The sequence below is a fragment of the Balaenoptera acutorostrata genome, chromosome 4 (genome assembly GCF_949987535.1).
Source record: "Balaenoptera acutorostrata chromosome 4, mBalAcu1.1, whole genome shotgun sequence".
Lineage (NCBI taxonomy): Eukaryota > Metazoa > Chordata > Mammalia > Artiodactyla > Balaenopteridae > Balaenoptera > Balaenoptera acutorostrata.
In genome coordinates this window covers 151,449,909-151,462,631 of record NC_080067.1, presented here as the reverse complement: position 1 = coordinate 151,462,631, position 12,723 = coordinate 151,449,909, and the positions used below count along the sequence as shown (strand labels likewise).

Genomic DNA, 12,723 nt, shown 5'->3' with positions numbered 1-12,723 from the left:
CCCCGCCCTGCGCCCGCCTCTCTGCGCGCACCCGTCCACAGGAGCCACTCGGACCGCTGGGGCTTCACCCAAGATCACCGGTGGTCGGGAGCCCGCCACAGCACCCAGGACGTGGGTCCAGGCTCCTACCCTGTCTCCCTGGGACCGACACCGTCTCTCCTGGCTGTGCTCCCACCAGGAAATGTCCCCAGACCTGAGGCTGAGGGGTCCCTTTCCACTGTCCCAGCACCATCTCTGCCCAGCGACCGCCTTCAGGCCTCGCGGGCAGGCACGCAGGGATCAGTAAAGCCCCTTCTTTTGGCCCAAGAACTGGATGTGCCCCGAAGGATCACGGTCCACGGGGAGTAGGAGGGGGGAGGGGTCGTCACACCCGGGGGGAGGGGAGGGGAGGGGGGGGGTCGTCACACCCGTGACCGCGTGAAAAGACCTCACGAAGATCCCCAGACGCACGGACCCACCTCCGGAGGCTGGGCCGTGTCTCTCCCAGCCCTGGGAGCATCAGGGAGAGAAGGGGCCTGTGTCCCCTCAGCTGGCCAAGGCTTTGGTGGGCAGTGGGCACAGGTGTGGCCAGACCCCTGTGGCAGCCCGGGTGACTCCCTGTTACCTGAGACCCTTGCCCTCCTCCGGCCAGTCACCAGCCCAGGACATGCTGGACAGCGTGAGGGCAAGGCTGCCACCAGGGCTGAGGCTGGGCCTCTGAGGGACGTGGGCGCCGCTGCACAGCCTGAACACCCGCTCCACACACGGGACCACAGGCGGGGTCTCCGTCCAGGAACGTGCAGCCAAGCCCCTCGCCCAAGGCACTGCTGAGATCGCAGCTCTAACGGCCAACGGGGCTCGGCAGGGGCGGGGCTGGTCCTCCCTCGTGGGTCCAGCTCCTCAGCCCCGTGGGCACCCTCCTGACCGGGGCAGGAAAGGACTCCGGTCACAGCCCAGGCGTGCTGAGCCAGGGCCGGGAGCACAGCGATCCCATCAGAAGGCGCTCCTGACCTGTGGCACCAACCCCGAGGGGCTCAGGGTCCCGCTTGGGCCCCGCAGGCCCCAGGCGCCCCACTGCGTGGGCAACCCCCGAGGTCCAGGCGAGCCAGCAGTTGGCCTCAGCAAGTCGCTGACCACAGCACACGTTCACACTCCTCGTTTTGCAGCTTTTATAGAATGTATGAGACGCGCTCACAGCACCTGAAGGACACTCTTGGTGTGTCGCCTGCAGTACTGGGCTACCCGCGGAGGAGCGAGTGTTTCTGGCAGATTTTTTTTTTTTAAAGGAGCTTATTTATATGGCAGTGCAGATGAAGAGCAGCTTTGGCTTTTAAACCCACAGGGCTGGAGCTAGAGCTGAAACTGCCCAGCGAGTTCCCTGTGTGCCCCTGGGCCTGTAAGTCCCTGCGGTCAGAGTCAGAAACGCAGGGACTCCTGGTTTGGGGGGGTTTCTCAATGTATCAACCAGGGGGACGAGAGAAGTGCACAAGGGGTGACCTGGGCACAGAGGCCAGAGGTGAAGCCGGGAGTTGGAGTTGCTTATGAGGCTCTGGTCTTCCCTCTTTCTTTTTGGCTAAATAACGGTCCCCAAGAGATGCCTACGTCCTAATCCTGGAGCCTGTGAATATGACCTTATATGGCAAAAGGACTTTGCAGATGGAATTCAATTAATAACTCCCTTGAAATGGGGAGACTCTCCTGGATTATCTGGCCCTAAATGCCACAAGTGTCCCTGTAGGAGGCAGGCCGGGGCAGGGCGTGGGGGGAACGGGAGAGGCCATGTGTCCGCAGAGACAGGAGCTGGAGACGCAGGAAGGGCCCTCCCTTAGAGGCCCAGAGGGCGCGCGGCCCTGGGACGCCTTGCTTTTGGGCTTCTGGCCTCCGGACCAAGAGAACAGCTTCCTGCTGTCTTAAGCCCCGCAGTGTAAGGCAGGCAGTGCCTGGGAGCTAATGCAGCCGGCAGGGCTGCAGCCCGGGGGTTCAGCAGAGCGCCAGCACGGTCTCGGGGTCGCCCACGATGTCCCTGTGCACCAGCTTAAAGGTGTCAATGAACAGGTCCATCCAGTCCTGCCGCTCGCTGCCCGTGGCGAACTTGGCCCGCTCCGCGGTGTAGACCAGCACAGCCACCAGCCTGGAGTAGGCGGCTGGGTCCTGTGTGAACTCCGTGGCGTTTAGCAACTGTTGGATCAGGGGGATGGTCCTGGGGAAGGAGGCGTCCGGGCCCTCTTCCGTGCGGAGGAAGGTGACCGGGGGCTCGCCGCCAGGCCGCGGTCCATCTGCGGGGGATTCCAGAGAAGTCTTTAAGGGACTTGGTCGGCGTGATCGGGGCTCCAGCCGCCTCTCTCCTCGGAGATGAGGAGGGACCAAGAGCTCAGCGAGGGCGTCAGATGAGGAGCCGGGGAGGCTGCAGCTCGCGCATGGCCAGCGCGGGGTGCCAAAGCTAAATAAAGGGGCTTCGGGGAGCCCGGAGGAGACGGGGAACAGAAGCTCGAGAACTGCAAGACTCTTGGCACAGACGGCTGCTGAGACTAACCAGGTTGTGACGGCTGCTGGCAGCTCAGGGCCCTGCCTGGGGACGACCCCTGCCCCCTTAAAACGCTCAGCACTGCGGGGAGAACTCCCTGCCTGTTCCAGCCCCGCCTGGCGATAGGCGGGGGCCCCTGGAGCCCCTCTCGGGGCGGTTTCTCGCCGGCCTGTGGTTACAAATCCTCCTCCACCCTTCACCGTCAGACGTAAACCTCCCCGCCCGGAGCCGTTGCCCCGAGGACCAGGGAGCAAACGCTCAGCACGCCCCATGCTCTCCCTGTCCTGTCACGTCCGGGGCAGGTCAGGGCCTACCCTCCGGGCCCCTCGCTCCAGGCGCACCACGGCCTCCTGTCCACAGGGTGCCTCGGGCACGTCCAGTTAGCGCGCCCGGGTGGCCTGGCCTCACGGCCCCAGCCCTGCCCCGCGCCCTTCCTTTGGGGCGCCCAGCCTTCCGGAGCCTCCTGCCTTGGGGTGGGGAGCAGGGCTCAGGTCCCCCTGGCTCTCCCCCTCCTGCAGCAGCTGTCGCGGAAGAAAACCTGCCTTGGCTGCCTTTGACTGGTGTCTGCCTTTGTTTCTCTTTGACAGCCTCGTGGTTCTGTCCCAGCTGAGCTGCCCACCTGGCTTGGTCCAAGCCCAGATGCGGCTGAGCCTCTGGGTGGAAGGGGCCATTTGGCCCAGTAGGTCAGGGCCGTGCCAGAGCAGGCGGCGTCCACACAGCGCCCCATCTGCTCAGCCCTCAGCGAGCATGCCAGAGTCCACTCGTGTCAAGGAGGTCATTTGTAAAAGCATATTCTGTAGTTAACATTTACTTTCTTCCCTTCTGGTCACAATGTCTAATTTACTAGGAAATTTCAAATCACTTTAAAGGAGAATGAGGTTGTGAGTTTAGCAGAGGGGGGACTTAGGAGAACAGGGGAGGGGTCCCTAAGGGGGCTGTTCCCTTTCACTGTCAGGTCCTGGAGGCTCAGGGGAAGTGAGATCACCAGCACTACTCTAGCATCAAAAGCAAAGACATCACAAGAAAGGACACAACAGCCCAAGATGTCTCACAAACACAGATGCAAAAATCCTCAATAAAATATTAGCAATCAACTCTACCAATATATATGTATTATACATCATGACCAAGTGGGATCTATCCCAGGTCTTGGAAGGCTGGTTCAACACTCAAAACTCAATGAACACAATCCACCACATCAGCAAGCTAAAGAAGAAAAACCACCTGATCATATCAACAGGTGCAGAAAAAGCATCTGACAAAATCCCACACTCGTTCACGACAGACTCTCAGTACCTAGGAATGGGGGACCACCCTCAGCTTGATAAGGAACATCTACAGAGACCCTCAGCGGACTCCCCATGGCGAGACACTCACAGCTTCCCCAGCAAAATCACCGCCGGGCCCTGGCACCAGGGGCTGGGTCAGGTTTCTGCCCTCGAGGGGCCAAGCTGACCACGGGACCGCACCCTGGGAGGAGTCAGGCGCCCTGAGGGCAGGGGCACAGACCAGGGGTTAGTTGGGTCTCTGCGCAGACCCCACCCGCTTTAGCCCCCGGGGGAGACTGGGGTTGGCGCTATTGGGCCAGCCTCTGGGGTTTGGGGTGGCTCTGGGCGCCACACACACCGTCTCCAGCTGGCTCTGGGGACCCCAGGCCCAGGCCGTCTCTGGGATGACCCCACAGCTTGCCAACGGCCACGGCACAGTCACTGGTACAATCTCGGCGAGCACTTCCTTGGCAGTTCTCTGTCAGAACGAGTGTGCGGACCCCTGTCCCCAACTCAACACGGTCCCTTACCTCAGGCTGCCTTGGTGCCTTTGAACCTGCCCGGGGCCCCCTGACGCCTGGGAGGAGCCTGCCGGAACGCTGACCTCGTGGCAGACACGGATGTGGACGCAGGCCCCAAGGTTCCCATCAGTGTGGGACCTGCCAACGGTCCAGCCCGACTCACCCTGCCCCCCGCCTGCTGCGGGGCCTCCACCACCCAGAGCTGGCCCCAGGGGCCCCTCCGAGGCAGCAGCAGGATGCCCAGAGGAGCTGGCTGACGCATCCTGCCCCTTCCCCGCCCCGAGGGACCCCTTGGGGGCAGCCTCCGTGGGTCCCCAGCCCCCAGCCTCCCGCTCTAGTGCAACCACGTAGGGCTCGAGGCACAGCCCCCTAAACATGTCTGCTCCGGGGGGAAGACCAAACCCCAGCTGCCAGGCAGCAGCTCAGGGCTCAGGGCAGAGGCCCGCTCTGCAGCCGCCCCCGGGGCTGTGGATGTGTTCGCCTCCCTGAGGGTTTAAGACCAGCCACTTCACTTACTGGATCCAGGGCTTCCGCCTGCAGGACCGGGGTGGCCCTGGGGTGTCTGTGCCTCTGGGCACCTCAGCCCATGAGGCCGTGAATCTGTGTTCGAGACCAGTGGCCCGAGAGCTTAGCGCACCCCCTCCCGACACGTGCCAGGTGGGTGGGGCGGCCGAGTGACTCCAGACGTCAACTGCACCCCCAGCCCCTCCTCGGAAGTGCCGGGGTCCCGGAGGCCGGGCCACCGCGGGTCTGGAATCTGAGGCTTCTTGCTGGGGCGGCTGCGGCGGCAATTCCTAGGGTCCCTGCACGGCCCTCCCCCCGGCCCCGGCTGCCGGCTTGCCTGGGGGGCCAGCGGCGCCCGCGTTACCTGTTTGGCAGGGAAGGTCCGGGCACACGATCTGGGGGTCTAGGAGAGAGGAAAAGAGGCGGGGGTCCCGGTGGCTCCCTTGGAGGCCTGCAGAGACCCGGCCCCTCCCCGGCCACGCGCCCCTCCCCTGCTCTCCTCCGGACTCACCCGGGCACAGCACGTCCTCCATGTCGTCGATGAACTTCTCGGCCACCAGGTCGGAGAAGAGCGTCATGTTGCGCACCTGCTGCGGCTTGTCGCAGGCGATGGAGTACAGGTTCTCGCTCTCGTGCTTCTCGTGGAACATGTCCCCGATGCCGATGGCCGTCACCGTCACGTCGTGGTTGCACAGCGCCCGCAGGTTGAGGTCGTCGTCGCGGGGGTCGTGGCGGCCGTCCGTGATGACCACCGCGAACACGCGGGTCTTCTGGCGCCGGCTCTCCTTGATGAGCTGGTTGTAGGCGAACTTGAGGGCCGAGGGCGTCCAGGTGCCGCCCGCGATCCACTCAAGGTTCTTGACGGCCTCCTTGAAGCTGGAGAGTGAGTCGATGCGCTCGTCGTCCAGCTGGATGGCCTCGAAGGTGCCGTCGTGGCTGTACTGCACGACGCCCACGCGGGTCCCTGCGGGCGGGCGCGGGCGTGAGGGCGGCCCTCGGCAGGGCTAGGACCCCTCCGGGACCCCTCCCGTGGATTTCTATCCGGACCTCAGGCGTCCTGCAGCCCCTCTGCTCGAGCCCTGCCCCGCCGGACCCCCACCCCACTGCGGGGCCGCTGACCCGTCTCCGACTTGGGGTCCTTGGCGATGGCCCCCAGCCTGTTGACCACGTTGATGACGAAGTTCTTCTCCAGGGTGAAGTTGGTGTAGCCGATGCTCTCCGAGCTGTCGATGACGAACACCACGTCCAGAGCGCCACAGCGCTTCTCACAGTCTGCGAGGGACGGGGTGAGCGTGCGGGGCGGGGTGAGCGGGGGGCGTGGCGAGCGGAGGGCGGGGCGAGCAGGCGGGGCGGGGCGAGCAGGCGGGGCGGGGTGATTGGAGGGGCGGGCGGGTGACAGCGCTGACCCCCGGCCCAGGGAGACAGCCTAAGACCCCAGGGGCGTGCAGGCAGGTGCACCGTGGGAAACAGTGAATGTGAGCAGGAGGGTAGGACTCGGACGGACGACCCTGACCCCGGGACAAGAGCCCCCGAGGACACAAGTGTCCCAGTCCAGCTGCGCGGGGGCCACGACTCACCACAGCACCCGCACGTCTCCCTCACGTAGGTCATGACGTCGCACTCCTGTGACACAGCGGGGTCAGCCCCCCAGCCCAGAGTGCAAACCCTGGGGAGGGGCTGGAAGCGCTTCTGCAGGAAGCCTGTGGCCCCTGCCCACCTCCTGCTCTGCCCTCACCCGGCTGACCTGCCCTTCAGATGTCTAAGAGGGAGGAGGGCCCGGAGTCCCACCCCGACTGACACCTACCGTGAGGCCGGGATCTCCTGGGGGGCCAGGCTCTCCCTGGAAGGAGGAAGGGTATCCGTGAGATGTGACACCTGTCATGGCCGAGGCTGGGAGGGCTGGACTTGTTCTCATGCGGCCACTCCAGGACCCCTGCATGGTTCGGGCTGCCTGTTGGCCTGGCTGGTCCAGGGACTGTGGCCCGAGGGCCAAAGGGATGGGCGACTGACCTACCTCGGGTCCTGGCGCTCCTCTCTGCCCCCGCGGGCCTGGCTCACCAGGGGGACCAGGATCTGCCTGAGAAGGAAACGGGCAGGTGGGCTCCGGCAGTACCTTGGGTGGTCCCCCCACGCGGCCCTGCCCCCGGCAACCGTCAACAGGCAGCAGAGGTACTCACGGGCTCGCCCTTCTGGCCTTTCCTCCCGGGTTCTCCTTTGGACCCGAAGTCACCTCTGCCCCCCTGTGACACGGGACACCCGTGTTAACAACGCAGAGAGCTCGGCAGCTGGCACTGCTCCCTGCCGCCCCCCAGCCCTCCAGGGATCTGCCCAAGAGGGACACGCCTTTTCAGGAGGAACCTGCACTCGGCAGTGCGGGGCGGTCAGATGCAGCCCCACAGGGCGGCATTGCAGGGCGCGGCCCGCTCCCACCGGCAGAGCTCAGCACAGAGGCCCGCTGCACAGACTGCCCCGCGGTACGTACCTCGGGGCCGCGGGGGCCAGGCTCGCCTTTCTCTCCCTGGGAAGCAAGCACAGGGGTCACTCAGCACTGAGCTGAGGGCTGATGGCTGTGCAGCCCCCTCCCTTCCCTGACGGGTGGGCCTGGGTATCGAAATCTGTACAGAGCCGCAGGGGCTATGGGAGAACGTCTGAGATTCCCAGGGGACCCGCCTCTGCTCTTGATGGGCCCCCCGCCCCACCCCAGGCCCGGCGGGGGGCCCTGGCAGGAACTAGCAGGAACCTTCCAGTCAGGGCCCTCCTGACAATGCCCACCCCCTCCCCCAGTCCCTGTCCCGCCCCAGGACTTACAGGTGCTCCTCGGGGTCCCGGATAGCTGAAGCCAGGCCTGCCGGGGTCTCCCTGGGGAACACGGGAGGCCAGTCAGGGCAGGGCCAGTGGAAAAGGTGGAGACTGAGTCAGTCGGCCTGGACTGGGGGTGGGTGGGCAGGGCCCGCCTTGGGAGGACACACCACCCCTGAGGGTGAGAACACGGGCTGGGGTGGGAGGTTGCTGCCCAGGCCCCTGATGTCCTCCCTCACCAAGGGGGCAGGGCCGGCATGCTCCCGGCAGCCTTACTCAGGAGCCCTGGCCCATCCTGCCTGCCGGGTGGGGAGGGGGCATACCTTGGGGCCAGGCTCTCCTGAGTCTCCGCGGGGGCCAGCATCCCCAGGGTCTCCCCGAGATCCCTGAGGGCAGAAAGGAAGCAGGGAGTCGGCACAGACGGGGCTGACCTCATCCAGCTCTGACCCCCAGGCAGCATCGCTGCCCTGCAGGGCTGCCCGTCCCGAGGGTCTCTCCTCTCCGCGTGCCACGTCCCGGCTCCCCCTGACACATCCCCCCCCCCCGGTAAAGCCTGACCCCTCCGGGCAGGATGATGGTGTGAGGTGCATGGGGGCCTTCAGCTCCCTCTCCCGCTGCCCAGGTTTACTGTGCAGACAGTATCCTGCCCACCCGAGGACAGGAGGACCCAAAGCCAGGGGCCCTCCCAGGCATCCTGCTACTGACCTGCTTCCCGGGCTCTCCAACAGTCCCCTGGGGACCTCTGGGTCCAGGTAAACCTCGGTCTCCCTGGAAAGAAAAGAGACGAGGGCGCTTCAGAGACCCTGTTGTCACTCACTGTGGACCTCGGCAAGGGCAGGGGGCCCTGCTGCCCTCCAAGAGGTCCTTAGCCCTGACCCCAGTGGCCCCAGGCAGGGTCTGCAGGGCGGAGGGCAGGAGAGGGGCAGGGGGCCCTGGCGGTGCCACCCCAGGAGGGTATGTGGCCTTTGTGGCGGCCCACCCGCTGCCCCACTTGCCTTGGCTCCCTTGTTGCCAACCTCTCCAGCCAGGCCCCGGGGCCCCTCAGGGCCCGGGTCCCCCTGTGGGAAGAGAGGCCAGGTTAGTGTGCGGGAGGTGAGGAGAGGGGATCGTGAGCTCCCTGGGGAGGAGGCCCCAGACGGTGGAGGGCGGAGCGGGAACAGCAGGCCTGCCCGCTCGGCCTCATGCAGCAGGGCAGGGGCCACCAGTCCCAGAGGAGGGAGCCCCTCCTTTGCGACCTTCCCCCACATCTCACAGGGAAATGGCTGCCCTCGGATTTCACCACAAAGGCAAAGACCTCCTGCGCCAGCTACAGGAGCACGTGTGCGCGGGGGGGACGCTGGGGGGTGGAGCAGCTGTGCATGGCGTGCGTGGGACTGTCCTTGCCCAGGCCTCTCATCAGGGAGTGCCTCCTGCTCTCCCAGACCCTGCAGGGAGCGCTCCCTGACGGTCAGGCCCCGGGGGCTGCCTTTGTTCTCCTAGGTGGACCGTGGAGGGGGTGTTGGTCATCCCTCATCACAGGGGCTCCACTGGCACCACGGTGAGACTCCGGTGTAGACACAGACACGGCAGACAGTGCCCGAGGCTCCCCCGTGCGGACACTCACCTTCTCGCCCTTGGGGCCATCGCTGCCTGGGCTGCCCTTGGTTCCAGGGTCTCCCCTGCGCCCCTGCAGAGAACAGGCACGTGGGAGTGTGGGGTTCCAGGGTGGGAGCCCCACTGGAACCCCACACTCTGTTCTCCCCACAAGGACTCTGGCTGTGGGGTCTGGGGGCCCCTCCAGAGGGCCTCGGCCTAGACCCTGTCCTCTGCTGGGTCGGTTTGGTCCCAGACGAGGATTTAGGAAATGATGGGGGCTGGTGAGCTTGTAAGTCCAGGAGCTCAGGTGACGTGACTGGGACCGAGCTTGGACCAGCTCTTCGCGAAGTCCCTCTGTTCCCCCCGGATCGGGATGAGTCCCCTCTGGGGGTCAGCCCTGGGACTGGGCTCCACCCACCCTGTGGCAGGACCCTCAGGGCCGGCTGAGTGGGGTCGCCGTGTGGACCCGCAGAGTGTGTGCCTGGGTCTAGGCTGAGCCCTCGGGGGGTCCTGCCGGGGGGGCAAGGTGGGGCCCCGGGGCCACTTCATGGGCACCGAGCGTCCGGCAGGGGTGTGTCTGGGCCCCGCAAGCCACTCCCCAGCGGCCCTCCGTGGCAGCTGCTGTGTGGGGGCCAGGAGGCTCAGCTGGAGAGGCCGGAGGACGCTGGGCTCACAGAGGCCCAGAGCAGCGCGCGCCGAGGCAGCCCTGCGGGAGGGTGCGGCGGGCCGGCCAGGGTGCCCAGGGCCTGTGGGCAGGTGAACTCACGGGCTCGCCTTTGGGGCCTCGGGGCCCAGGCCCACCCTTGGCTCCTTTCAGGCCGGGACTTCCGGGGGCTCCGGTGTTGCCTTGGTAGCCCTGCGGGGAAGAGACAGCTCAGCTACGGCCGTGATCTGCCCAGGCGCACGGACGGCTGTGGGCAGAGCCCGGCCCGTGCAGACACATGCCCGCCGTCTCCGGTGGGGCCGTGTCTCCCTCGCGGTGCGGTGCGCCGTCACCTGGCAGCAGGGACAGAGAGGCTGGGGGCGCTCAGGACCCAGGGCCGGCCTGCCTGCCCACCCCCCGCCATGGGGCACCACGGGCGTGCGGCCGGAGCCCGCCGGGAACACTTGCCTTGCTTCCTTTTGCCCCGCTTTCCCCCGGGGGCCCTCTGCGTCCGGGGCGGCCAGGGTCCCCCTGGAAGGGTTTGGAGAAATCAGCCTCGTGCTCTTCAGATGCCAGCAGTGGGGCAGGACCCCGGCGGGGCTGGGGGCGCGCGCTTCCCCTCCCGCGTCTGTGGAGCAGGTCCCCCCGTGTGGGCACCCACGGTCCCCTGCCCGGTTTGCGGGGCCCCCTGCCCGGTTTGCGGGGCCAGGGCCTCTCTGCTGGGCGTCTCGGCCCGGTGCTGCAGGCAGGGAGAAGGCCCCCAGGAAGGTGGCGACCCCCTCTGCTCTGGCCGGCCCGCCACCTCGGCCAGGCTGCCTACCTTGGAGCCTTGATCTCCTGGCTCGCCAGGGCTGCCGGCTTCCCCCACGTAACCATCCGGGCCCTGCAAGAAGGGAGAGGGTTGTGCTGGGGCTCTGACCGGGAGCTGTGCTTGCATTTTCCCCGTGGGGTCAGGGCCAGCTGACCAGGGGGAGGGTGACCAGCACCCCATCACTGGACTGGCTGCCGGGACCCCCGGCCTGGGCGGGCAGACCGGACAAGCCGCTGGCACGGGAGCCCCTCGGGGCTCTGGAAGCAGCCACCTGCCACCTGACCCGGGAGCTGCTGAGGCCATTCGTCATGTTGTGACCCCAACCCCGGCTGAACGCTGGCGGGGTCCCGGGACAGGCGGGGGAGGGGCTGCAGGGAGGAGCCCAGCTACTGGCTTCCCGCCGCAGCTTGCAGCGCTGGTGGCTGCGCTCCCCGCCCCCCCCCCGGCGCCTGGCACCTCCCGGGGCCGCAGGGGCGCGACGCAAAGCCGCAACGCCGTGCTCACCCGATCCCCGGAGTCTCCCTTGCAGCCAGGAGGTCCGATGCGCCCCAGCGTGCCCTGAGGGAAAAGAGGGGCAGAAGGTGCGTCACGGCCAGGACTCGGAGGGCAAGGGCCCCGACGACAGAGGTCAGCGGTGCCGGGTCTACGTGCACCGGGCACCCCACTGCGGACGTGTGCGTCAGGGGCTGTCAGGGTGGCGGTCCAGAGTCTCCGGGGTGCGGCCGGGAGCATGAGTGTCTGTGGTGCCCCCTCCAGGCGTGTGCACGTGTGCGTGCATGCATGGTGCGTGCTCACCTGTGACGTGTGTGTGTGTGCTGTTTGTGTGCACCCGTGCACGTGTGTGAACCACCAGTCAGGCCAGACGTGGGGTCTGCAGGACAGGCAGGGAGAGTCCTGCAAGGCCGGGCCCTGCTCTTCAGGAGCAAATGTCCACTTCCGCTCTTGCAAGGTTCCTGTGTGTCCTGTGTCCACCGGGTAGATGCAACCAGGGGCCACCCAAGCCACAGGTTGTGCGCACTGGCCAGAGAGGCCCAGAGGCCTGGCCCCTGGAGGGACCTGAGAGTCTCGAGGGCGTGGCTGTCAGTTCACGGGCACCCTTGCTCCGCCCGGGGACGGAGCCCCAGAGCACCCTACCTTCTGTCCATCCGTCCCGTTCTTGCCCGCCAGGCCGGGGGCGCCCTGGAGGAGAGGGGAGGAGGGACCCCGTTAGCCCCGCTGCTCCTTCCTTCTGAGCAGTGGGGAGGTAAGCACCCCACCCCCGCCCGCCTGTCTGCTCACCTTCCGCCCTTCGGCTCCAAACTCGCCCTGCACGGGAGGAAACGAGGCCAGTTAGCGCTGCTAACACATCACAGACGCCACTGCCTTAGGGGCCCAAGTCTACCCTTGGACAAAACACGAGGCCAGAGCGGCCCCAGAAGGCTACTAGCGACATGACACTGGGTCCCATGCCCCAGCACGGACCCCCGGTTCGCTACCGGACACTGCTGCCAGGGTTGGGGCCGTGTGAGGTCTGGCCGCCCAGAGCCCAGTCTCACCTTCTCTCCTTTGAAACCAGGAACACCCTGAGGTCGGAAGGAAAGAAAAGCAGCGTTACCAGGGTGTGTGCGCTGGGACCCAGCAGGCCTGCGGGGAAGAAGGGGGGATGGGGAGGTGGGGGGATGGGGGTGGGGTGGTGGTCGTCAGGCTCGGGTGCAGAGGCGCCACCAGGGACATCGTTGGAAATGCAGCAGCGCTTCACTTCCTTGGGGCAGGGGCGGGCGCAGTGGGCCACGCCAGACACATCCTGACCCCGGCGGCGGGCCCCGCCTGGAGCCAGGGAGCCCTTGGCTTGTCCTCGTGTCCCCCGCCCCCCGGGCAGGGTCCGCAGCAACTTGCCTTGGGTCCTGGGAATCCAATGGGGCCTTCGATGCCTGGATCTCCCTGTGGAAGAGCAAAGGGCCGTGGATGTAACCTCAGCCGTGGGGAGCGGGGGCCTCCGGGACGGGGTGTGGAGGGTACTCACCTGTCGCCCCTTCTGTCCAGGCTCTCCGGGCTCACCCATGTTGCCCTTGGCGCCCTGAAAGCAGACGAAAGAAAAAGGAATAAATCGAGGTGGGGAG

At 66.5% G+C, this 12,723-nt stretch overlaps 1 protein-coding gene across 3 annotated transcripts in view; it reads right to left on the bottom strand.

The window, feature by feature from the left end:
• Positions 1-12,723, bottom strand: part of COL6A2 (collagen type VI alpha 2 chain) — a 37,059-nt gene that overhangs the window by 1,171 nt on the left and 23,165 nt on the right. For 2 of the 3 annotated variants that reach the window (XM_057546179.1, XM_057546178.1), the window contains 22 exons: positions 12,627-12,680; positions 12,500-12,544; positions 12,160-12,186; positions 11,903-11,929; positions 11,759-11,803; positions 11,129-11,182; positions 10,634-10,696; positions 10,282-10,344; positions 9,937-10,026; positions 9,199-9,261; positions 8,587-8,653; positions 8,301-8,359; positions 7,919-7,981; positions 7,605-7,655; positions 7,279-7,314; positions 6,974-7,036; positions 6,811-6,873; positions 6,601-6,636; positions 6,374-6,419; positions 5,916-6,068; positions 5,308-5,760; positions 5,161-5,199 (listed from right to left, as the gene is read on the bottom strand). In XM_057546179.1, the coding sequence (XP_057402162.1) occupies positions 5,161-5,199; positions 5,308-5,760; positions 5,916-6,068; positions 6,374-6,419; positions 6,601-6,636; positions 6,811-6,873; positions 6,974-7,036; positions 7,279-7,314; positions 7,605-7,655; positions 7,919-7,981; positions 8,301-8,359; positions 8,587-8,653; positions 9,199-9,261; positions 9,937-10,026; positions 10,282-10,344; positions 10,634-10,696; positions 11,129-11,182; positions 11,759-11,803; positions 11,903-11,929; positions 12,160-12,186; positions 12,500-12,544; positions 12,627-12,680 (1,660 nt within the window). Of the gene's footprint in view, positions 1-1,131; positions 2,256-5,160; positions 5,200-5,307; positions 5,761-5,915; positions 6,069-6,373; positions 6,420-6,600; positions 6,637-6,810; positions 6,874-6,973; positions 7,037-7,278; positions 7,315-7,604; positions 7,656-7,918; positions 7,982-8,300; positions 8,360-8,586; positions 8,654-9,198; positions 9,262-9,936; positions 10,027-10,281; positions 10,345-10,633; positions 10,697-11,128; positions 11,183-11,758; positions 11,804-11,902; positions 11,930-12,159; positions 12,187-12,499; positions 12,545-12,626; positions 12,681-12,723 lie in introns of those variants that run through there. The other variant, XM_057546180.1, reaches the window with a different exon arrangement.